We start from the raw sequence: 10834 nt of genomic DNA on the forward strand, positions 1-10834 counted from the left end.
AAGATGAAGGTACCAAATTTCAAAGAACTAATATTTGAGTAAAAAAACTAGGCAAATAAGAGTTTTTGGAGCACTTAGGAATAGTCACAGAAAAAGGATGAGACTTAATTGAATGACGAGTAACACGAGAATGAATTTTAGTAGATGGCAGAAGAGACACTAGCTCTTTAGAGCAGTGCCTGTTATAGTATTTGTAGAAAAGAGCAAGAAAAGCAACATTACGACGATGTGATAAAACTATATTTACAATGTATTTTTGCACCTTGTCTAAAAGAGAAAGGGCATCATTGAAAAATCCGCCCCAGATATGGCAACAGTATTCCATACAAAGTCGGATTTGAGATTTATAGAGATAAAGAATAGAATCTGGAGTAAGAAAATGTCGAGCACGATAAAGAGACACAACCTAAGCAAATGCTAATTTTGCAACAGATTTGATATATGGTTTACAAATTAATTTTATAATGATTTTACTCTTAAATTTTTATACAATGTAGCATAACAAAATGAATGAAATTGTTTAGTTTTATGATAACTGTTGTTTAAAATGACTTTCTCATTATATATATATATATATATATATATATATATATATATATATATATATATATATATATATATATATATATATATATATATATTATATATACTCTACTATACTCAATACATATGTTAGGTCGCAATTTCCTAATAACATTTTTGCTCTTATAAGGTAAAAACAAAGAATAATGAAAGAAAAGATAGCTGCCCCTGCCAAAGCCTCAGTCGATGTAGTAGCACTCTAATTCAGGTCAGGCTATTTGATAGTCAATGGATACACTGAAGCCCCTGCAACTTCTATAAATATAATTGTAAACTATATATATATTTACATAGTTTATAATTTACTTATCGCCTCATAATATTACTTTCGTTTTACTTTTCTTTTTAGTTAATTAGGCATTTTCTTGCTACAAACATTTTGACACTGGATTTTTCATAATGCTCTGTTTAATTATATTATTCACTCTAATTTTTTTATTGATATCTGTTTAATACTGTCCCTAACTATGTATATATAAATAGTTGTTAATAATAACAATAATAATAATAACAACAATAATAATAATACTAATAATAACAACAATAATATATAATATTGGTTTATTTTTATTATTGTAATTACTTTTTATTATTGTTCTAATTGTGAATTATTTATTACTTAATTATTTATTTCAGCTTTTATCTTTAAATTAAAAAAAAATGGATAAGTTTGTTAAAGTGAAATGGCTCGAACCTCCACATTCCATTGAATATGGAACAATTCCTTCAAATTGGGTAGAAGAAAGAAATGATAGCTTTCGGGTGTGCTGGCCTCCAGTTCTTTATGTGAAGCCATTAATTTTAAACAGGCAACTACCAAAAAAAGACTGGTTCAGGTTTATTTTGTTAAAGAAATATGGAAGTGGAAGTAAGTTTAAGTCATATTCAACTTTTATGAAACAATTATCTATATTTTATAGTACTTGCATTTTCATTTTTTTATTTTTTATTTTAGGCAGCTTTTCTGAATGTGAGCTTGTCCCCTCAGCCATTGATACAAACGAAGATACAGATGGTGATAATCTTTCCAAGCGAAAATGTTGAACGGGTTTACCATATTTTATGAGTGATTCTGATGATTTGGGTTATTTTAAGTTATTTACTTTATTTTGTTTGGTATTATACTAAAAAATTTTTGCAAAAATTTGTGAACAGGTGTATTGTTTATTATAGATAATGATGTTGCTTCCAATCAACCAAAAAGGCCTAAATTGGTTTGCAGCAGTGATGAAGAGCAAGAAACGATAATCAACAAGTTTCCGTTACTTCCACCATCACTACAAAAATGTTCTTTATTTTATCTATAATTAAAAATTTATATTTATAAACTTTTTTTTTATTGTGTTTTCAATACTGGTGTATACATTTTTCTTCTTTGAGACTAATTTTTTACACTTTGGTATAGCAAATAATATTTAGTAAGATCAATGAGTATTATTTGTTATGCTAACAAAGATCTTTGTAAGACTTTACAATATACGTCTAAAGTATATCAGATATCTTTTAAGAAGTTTATTTTTGCAGATATTTTAAAGTGTAGTTTTCTATAATTAAATTTAAGTTTTTTTTTTTTTTTTTTGAAGTGCCTTCAAATCTGAATTTGATTAATAAAAAGAGGCAAAGAATTGATTTGGAGATTGATCCAGAATCTCAAACTAAAGTACCATCTTCTCAATCTTATCTCCTGCAGCATAACACAAGCAATAGTACAGTTTTTATTCTTTATATATGTTGGATATTAAATTCTTATAAAATTTGTGTATATAAATAAACAAAGTTTTTTATTGCAGGTTGCACCAGTAAATCTTTGGATGACATAGATAGTACACCCACTGTATCACAAGATGGTATAGTTGAACTTTAAATTTAAATTTTTAGGCTTTCATACAAAACAATTAATTAAACTAATAACTAGATTTCTAGGTATTTAATTAGGCATTTTCTTGCTACAAACATTTTGACACTGGATTTTTCATAATGCTCTGGCTGGGACATTTTTATTATATATATAATATAAAATCTGATATTATATTATATATAAAATAAAAATGTCCCAGCCAGAGCATTATGAAAGATCCAGTGACCAAATGTTTGTACCAAGAAAATTCCTATTTAAATACCTAGAAATCTAATTATTAGTATATATATATAATATTAGTATTATTACAGGTGGCAGTTTTAGCTCGTGCTTGTGGCATCCACCCTAAAAAAAGTATCTATGAGGCAATGAATAAACTTTTAACTAAAGATGTTGCTTCAAAATATAATATAACAGGGACTGCCAAGAAATGTAATTTTTGCACGGAATTCAAAAATATTTATTCAGCCATTATAGGTATATATACAAAGGAACAAGTTTACACATATTTTATTAAATGTGACTAAGTCACGTTTCAAATATACAAAGGTATTTCAATTTCATGTTTTAAAGTTCTGTATTATTTTCATTTAGAGGCAGTTAGTAGTCGGCATGCTGACACCAAAGATATTCAACTCCACAGTTTTATTGGAGAGTGGTTACGACAAGCTGGTGTCTTGAATATTCGAACTGAGAAGAAAAAAATTGAAAATCCAAATAAAACTTTATAAAAAAAAAATTTGTTTTTCTTTTACTAATAAAAATATTTTTAACTGCTGTTTAGTAACTTTATAAATTAACATATTTTTTAACTTTTGTTATTTACATTATTTCAATTTAAAAAACTGATTTATGCCTTCTATTATTATTTTTTTTATTTGTTTATGATGTATCATCATACTCTAATAAAAAATTTTAATAAAATATTTCTTTCTAAATTTTATCAATGTTTAATTTTCTTTTTTTTTAGATGCAGTCAGGAGTCAGCATGAAAATGTAAAAGATTATGGATAATTAAATAATCAACTCCACAGTTTTAAAGGAGATAGTCACAATTAAACGTTATGAAAATATTTTTAATTATAGTTTATTTTTCATTTTATGTATTTGATCCTATTTTTTGTATTTCTTTATTATATATTTCTTTTGTATTATGTTTTGTATTATTTCAGAAATAAAATTTCAGAAGTCTAACTGTAGTTTTATTAAAAAACAAATTAAGGATTTTGAATGATTATTTTTAAATGTTAATTATCGCAATCCCTGTAAACACTGGAATTTGGCGTTCAAATAGTTATTTATCAATATTACTTAAATATACCATAAATGATATATAATAAGTACCTTATCACTATTAACAATATCTAAACTAAATCACGAGTGCATTGGCGTTAAATCAACTGTAATCATCTTTACATATTTGCTAGTGATAAATCACCACTCAATTACGGTAATACAAAGTTTACAAAATCACCGTGGAATAAGTACTTAATCACCGCTTACGATTAGTATTGAATTACTACTATATCAATAGTGTATCGGTGTTAAATCAACGATGATAATCACTACTTATTCACTAGTAACAAATCACCACTCAATCACTAGTGATAAAAAGTTTACAAAATCAACGTTTAGTAAGTACTTAATCACCACTTACGATAAGCATTGAATCACTACTAAATCATCAGTGATGCGCGCATAGGGGTTATTATTAAATTTAATTTTGTAATAAAAATCAAGAATAAAATATTGAAAAAAATAATAATAATAATAATAATAATAAAAAAAACAATAAAAAAAAAAGGTAATACAAAAATATTAAAATATATATATATATATATATATATATATATATATATATATATATATATATATATATATATATATATATATATATATATATATATATATATATATATATATATATATATATATATATATATATATATATATATATATATATATATATATATATATATATATATATATATATATATATATATATATATATATATATATATATATATATATGTATAGATCTATAGTTTGTTGGCTTTGGGAAGAGCGGAAGGAAAAAAGTGATTCTTACGCCAACATATACGTCACTTTTAATTACTTTTAACTTTCGTCCAACATTTCCGTGTTGGACGAAAGTAAAAACCATTAATTTAATTACAAATTAATCGTTTTTTAAAAAAACCACAAAAACGCAAATTTAATTGACCAGAATGTTTTAAAAACATTGTGAATGTTTTTAACAATATAAACAATGTTTTTATTTTATTTTTTTTAATAAAATGTTTTTATTTTTATTTTTTTTAATAAAATGTTTTTATTTTTATTTTTTTTACTGAAAATCATGCGCGGAGTGTTGCTACATCGACTATCTTATAGCCTGACTCGCAAGGGAGTGCTGCTACATCGACTGACAAATAGCCTGACTCGCAAGGGAGTGCTGCTACATCGACTGACAAATAGCCTGACTCGCAAGGGAGTGCTGCTACATCGACTGACAAATAGCCTGACCCGCAAGGGAGTGCTGCTACATCGACTGAGGGTTTGGTTAGGGCAGGCAGTCTATCATTATTAAAAAAAAAAAATTCCGGTCTTGCATTTTAATTTTTACTTTTTGTCAACAAAATATCGAAAAAACTTTCGGACAACATCTAAGGGTTGTATATATATATATATATATATATATATATATATATATATAACTACAAAATTGATAATAAACAATATAATGGAAAAAGGTATGCCAAGCAAAAAAAACAATAATTGAATTTTTGAAATTTGAAAAAAGATTTATTTCTTTTAAATAAATATATAAATAATAAAAAGCACTAGAGGCCTTTCACTATTTTCATCAGTAGTGCTATGTTTAATGCTTTATCAAATTTTTTTATATTACTGTAGAAAGTTAGATAATAGAAAAATTAAATTGCTATATTGTAACTATGAGTTACCATTGTAACATTTTTTTAAAAAAGGAAGTTTCAATTAAATGTGTCATGTTTTTGTTTATGTAAATGACTTGAAAACTATTGTAATTTAAATAGTCGACAACAAACATATCAAAACAGATATATTTTACAAAGAAACAAATACCCATGACTATTTAAATTACAATAGTTTTCATCCTTTCCACATAAAAAAGAATATACCATATAATCTTGCTAAAAGAATAATTGTTTTTACCTCGGATTATGCTACAGAAAAACTACGTTTAACGGAACTAAAATTATGGTTAAAAGAATGTCTTTACCCAGATAATATTATAGAAAAAGCATTTCATAATGCCAAATTACAAGGACCAGCACCTTTAAAAAAATCGAAAGAAGTTTTTCCTCTGGTAACTACATTTTATAGCAATTTAAACTGCCAGCCTATTTTAACAGAAACTAACCTTTTACTTAGTCTATCTACTAATGCAAGGGTAAAAGAGGTTTTTTCAAATATACATCCAGTAATAGCCTACAAACAACCACCAAATTTACTTAGACAACTAACTTCTTTAAAATTTCATTCTATTTCATCTATCAAAAAAACGGGTTTATTCAAATGTAAAGATATTCGTTGTAAAATTTGCCAATTATATTTACAAGAAGTTGATAAGTTTGAGACGTCTAATGGAACTATTTGGAATATTAAAAGTTGCATTACTTGTAATAGCAAAAATGTTATTTATTATTTAAAGTGTTTATCATGTAATGGTTTATCTACTTACACTGGAAAAACAAATAATTTAAGAAACCGTACTAATGGTCATATTTCCAGTTGCAGAACAGGAAATTCTACAGACCAATTTGACAATCATGTATTTGAATGCCAGAGATTGCACAACAAAACTATAGAACCTTTTTTCCAACTCTTTGTTTTCCTTGAATTAAAAAGTGAAAAAAATTTGTTGTCATATGAAAGTCATTTACATAAACAAAAACATGACACATTTAATTGAAACTTCCTTTTTTAAAAAAATGTTACAATGGTAACTCATAGTTACAATATAGCAATTTAATTTTTCTATTATCTAACTTTCTACAGTAATATAAAAAAATTTGATAAAGCATTAAACATAGCACTACTGATGAAAATAGTGAAAGGCCTCTAGTGCTTTTTTATTATTTATATATTTATTTAAAAGAAATAAATCTTTTTTCAAATTTCAAAAATTCAATTATTGTTTTTTTTGCTTGGCATACCTTTTTCCATTATATATATATATATATATATATATATATATATATATATATATATATATATATATATATATATATATATATATATATATATATATATATATATATATATATATATATATATATATATATATATATATATATATATATTTATATATATATATATATATATATGTATATATATATATATATATATATATATATATATATATATATATATATTGGTGTGGCTTAGTGTTTTTTTGTTGTCAGAAGCGTAAACGGAAATTTGGTAATTTGGCTTAACACACAGCGATAACCATCGTATGGCTATCTAGGTTCCTTTTGCACAACTTTTTGAACAATCTGGAAATACATTATATTCAGTCTGAAAATGGGATTATATTGATTATATTCAGTGATATGTAGTGAATAATAAATATGGAGAAAATTAAGATTCAGTAATTATTTTCGACAAATTAGATTTATCTCGTAAACTATGGGCATCATTGTTCGCATGAGTCAGCTCATAGTCGGAAGACATAGTAATTTGATAGATGCAAGCCGTAAACACCATAACAAAAGAAAATTTCCATTAAAAAATTTAAAAAAATAAAAAAAAAAGTTCTAATATTTTCAATAGCGGTTGTGACAAGACCTCTGTGACAAGACCTGGTGGTCTTCTCTGAATATTCGCGTTCTTTATATTTATTTCTTTATATTTTTGTATCTGTATCATAAATATTGTAATAAAAAACAAAAAAACAAACAAAAAAAAATAAAAAATTTGGCCATCTTGAAAAAATTTATTCCATTAAGAATGCGTAAACAATTAAAAAGCAGAGGCATTAAACTTTATAAACAAATTACTTTCGGTTTCAAACTCGTTTCGTTTTTAAATCAGTAGTAAACTTTAATTTGATTTCTTTTATTTTTATAACAATAATTCAAAAGTAACAAAAGTTATTTTTAACTTATTGTTATAAAAACAATTATATCTTTGAACACAAAGTCGATACCTTATAGTTTTTCAGAACTTTGTCCTAATTGGAGTAATTATGATATAAATTATATAATATATAAAATATATGCTAAAACTTTTTAATTTTGAGAAAATTGCTTGTTGGTTGTTATAGCTAGCCTTGGTAATTTGAAATATTCTTTAATTAAAAGCAATTGTAAGCAATAGATGATTTAATTTGGCCTCAGTATTGTGTTGCAATAAAATATTACAAAACATCAGAGGCGGACGCAGGTTTTTAATTTACCCCGTCAAAAAAAAGCGCCTTACGCCATGTTGTAAGTGACGCAACTACGTCCACAAGACAAATAAAAAAAAGTTGGGGGCTGGAGCAAGGGTGGATTCGGACCATAAAGTAAAGGTAAAAGGAGACAATTTTTATGATTCCAACAATCAAGACTATCGATTTACCAGATTTAATGATTTTTTAAAGAGAAAGACACAAATAGAAATAGATTTGTAAAAAGATTATATATATTTTTATTTTACAAGACTTTTTCTTTTTTAGTGTTTGTCTGAACAATAACTACTAATCATATATATTATTTATCTATATATCATTATAATCATATATACTATATATATCATATACATAATCCCAAACAAAAGTATGGGGTTACATATAAGCCATTCTGTTAAAGACGCAATTGATGTCTTGGTCTTCCAAGGGGTTTCCATGCATTTTTGTTAGCTGTTATAGGAAGAGCAGTAATAATGGAATTTTTTAATATAAAGTAGTTGGTGTGTCTTAGAATAAGCAACATAAACAGTAGGCAGCACTAATCATTGAAATGAAGTCGTCAATTTTTTTAAAGAAAATCTGTTCACAACATTATCAATACAAGGAAAAAATTTTAGATGGATACACATTAATGCAAAACCGTTAAGTTGATCTTCTGACATTATTGTTCTTGTATAGCCTTTTAACAGACGCATTACAGAAAACTTCTCTCACATTAAGTATCCTTAAGCTATATTTTTAAACCCAGGAAATAATATTAATTTAAGAGTTAGGGATATTATTAGGGATGCAAACATGATGCTTTATAGCAGCTTTTTCGAAAACTATATATATCATTTCTGATGGTAACAAATTTATTTCTAAGAACTGTAATAAGGTTCAAACCGTCTAAGACATCAATAGTTTTTGATTGCAGTAACAGGTAAAGTAAAATCAAAGACATATGTTGCGAAAAATTAGGTAAAGATAAACTGAAAAGTGCTAATGGAATTTTAAAAAGTAGAAGATTTATTTTTAACAGAAGAGAGAGTTAGCTGAACTCTCTGGGAAAGCCATGATACATAAAGCATAGAAAAATGATGAATAATGTTCAAGAAAAGTGTTTAAACCCATCTATACACTCAATCCATCTAGTTCTACAAATATCCTTTAATTTTTCTTATGTGTTTGAGGTTCAAGCTTTAAAATACTAGCTTCTGAAAACTTTATCTATTTTCTGAATAATTAATTCTGAATAATTAGAAAAAACCTCTAAGACTAATTGGGTATTACACGATTCACAAACAAATAAGTTCAGTCGATGGCTATGACAATGTGTATACAGCCTTTGAATTTATAATTAAACCTGAGCAGAAAGACCATATATATACTCAGAGACAGAACTGGCTTTATCATATCCTTAACCGGGAAAAGAATACGATGAAGCCAGTTTTGTCTGAAGGGGTTAAACCCCTACATTTTTTTACATCTAGATTAAAGTTGCCTACACAATTAACACAAATTAACTTATTGTATTAAAATAAAATAAGATAATTATTTTTGAAGAAAAAGTAAAGTGACTTACTTCTGAGCAATACAATGCTTTTTATTATTTTTTAAGTAAGACGGGATATAAACTTCTGCACATATATTATTTTTTATTGTGTCATTATGATGGCACATTAAAATGTTGATATCAACAAAACGACTTAAAAGAGCTTTATTAGTAACCATTTTTGTTATTGTTATTAATAAATTTATCCAAAAAATTTTCATAAAACATATTGACAACATCATCAATTTCAAAATCCTCAAACAAGATCGTCTGTATTTAATCTTTTTATAACATCTTCAATTAAGTTATGGGCCATGCTTATTCATTAAAATTCAAAAACTCTATATACGATTTAGAGGAAATACATTGTTGTATGTGTGCAACCAATCAAAAAACTACTGCAAATGCTGCAAAGTTTAATTAACACTACGATTTAAAAAAAAGTTTTATTTTTAAACAAATGTTACTTTTAATAGCGTAAACCAACTACCCAATCCGATTTTCTAATATCCTGCAAAGTTTAATTTACATTAGCAAGTTTTATAAAATAATTTTCTCATATCCTGCAAAGTATAGTTTACATTAGCTCATTTTATAAAACAATTTTTGCAACCTCTGCAAATCATAGTTTTCACTGTAAACTTTTTCCTTATTGAACTTTCTAACAAAATATAACAAAAATATAAAGATCGGCAATTCGTATTAAGCGGGTGTTTGACGTCATAGTACCAATATTTATATTAATTTTTTTTACCCCGTCACATGCAGCACTTAACGGGGTTTAAATCCGCCTCTGAACATTGTTGCATAAAGTCTATGACCTGATGTCTACACGTTTGTTTTGATACTTAATGGAAACCTAAGGGTAAAGAGGTAGGAAAAAAAAAATAGCACACATGCAAAATCATGTTGAATGTATTATTTAAAGAATTTACATTATTACACATTTAAAGAATTTACATACAAAACACATGTTTGTTAGATAAAGTCGTTAAAAATACTAGTTATTGTATTCTCTAATTGGTAAAGAAAATAATAAAAAATTACCCTCTAACAGCAATGGATTTTGAATAATTTTAAATAAAAGAATAAACTTTAATAAATTTATACTTATTGTATTATTATATAACATTATTTTATATTAAATACTTTTGAAGAGCAAAAATAAAAATTTGTTATCTAGAGTAACGATACCTCAGATAAATTTACTACAATAAATATATATTTTTACTAATCATGAACGCTACAACCTAACTTAATGATACCTCAGATAAATTTACCTCATTACCTCATTACAAGTAATAATCATAAAGCATTACAACATATTGCATTACAACTGGCTCAGTTCTGTTTTCTAATAATTTTATTGTCTTTTCTTCATTACTCTTTTTCAATGAATTTGTTCAATTTTTATCACTTA

General features: G+C 25.6%; 1 protein-coding gene across 2 annotated transcripts; it reads left to right on the forward strand.

The window, feature by feature from the left end:
* Positions 1-1222: 1222 nt before the first annotated feature.
* Positions 1223-3320, forward strand: LOC136076319 (uncharacterized). Of its 2 annotated transcripts, XM_065789790.1 has the most exons (7): positions 1223-1450; positions 1538-1666; positions 1756-1869; positions 2166-2288; positions 2373-2429; positions 2752-2917; positions 3035-3304. In XM_065789790.1, the coding sequence occupies exons 2-6, from the start codon at positions 1645-1647 to the stop codon at positions 2787-2789; spliced, it is 354 nt and encodes a 117-aa protein (XP_065645862.1). In that variant the 5' UTR covers positions 1223-1450; positions 1538-1644; the 3' UTR covers positions 2790-2917; positions 3035-3304. The 2 variants fall into 2 exon arrangements, with proteins under 2 accessions (XP_065645862.1, XP_065645863.1); XM_065789791.1 differs by lacking the exon at positions 2373-2429 and having other exon boundaries at positions 3035-3320.
* The last annotated feature ends 7514 nt before the right edge of the window (positions 3321-10834 follow it).

The sequence above is a fragment of the Hydra vulgaris genome, chromosome 02, assembly GCF_038396675.1.
Source record: "Hydra vulgaris chromosome 02, alternate assembly HydraT2T_AEP".
In the NCBI taxonomy this organism is placed as follows: Eukaryota; Metazoa; Cnidaria; class Hydrozoa; order Anthoathecata; family Hydridae; genus Hydra; species Hydra vulgaris.

What these genes read in the sequence shown, in the direction of transcription:
- LOC136076319 (XM_065789790.1), top strand. Translation starts at nt 1,645, where the DNA reads ATGAGTGATTCTGATGATTTGG. An exon ending in GAGTGATTCTGATGATTTGG is followed by an intron (nt 1,667 to 1,755) that starts GTTATTTTAAGT and finishes TGTTTATTATAG; the next exon opens with ATAATGATGTTGCTTCCAAT. An exon ending in ACCCACTGTATCACAAGATG is followed by an intron (nt 2,430 to 2,751) that starts GTATAGTTGAAC and finishes GTATTATTACAG; the next exon opens with GTGGCAGTTTTAGCTCGTGC.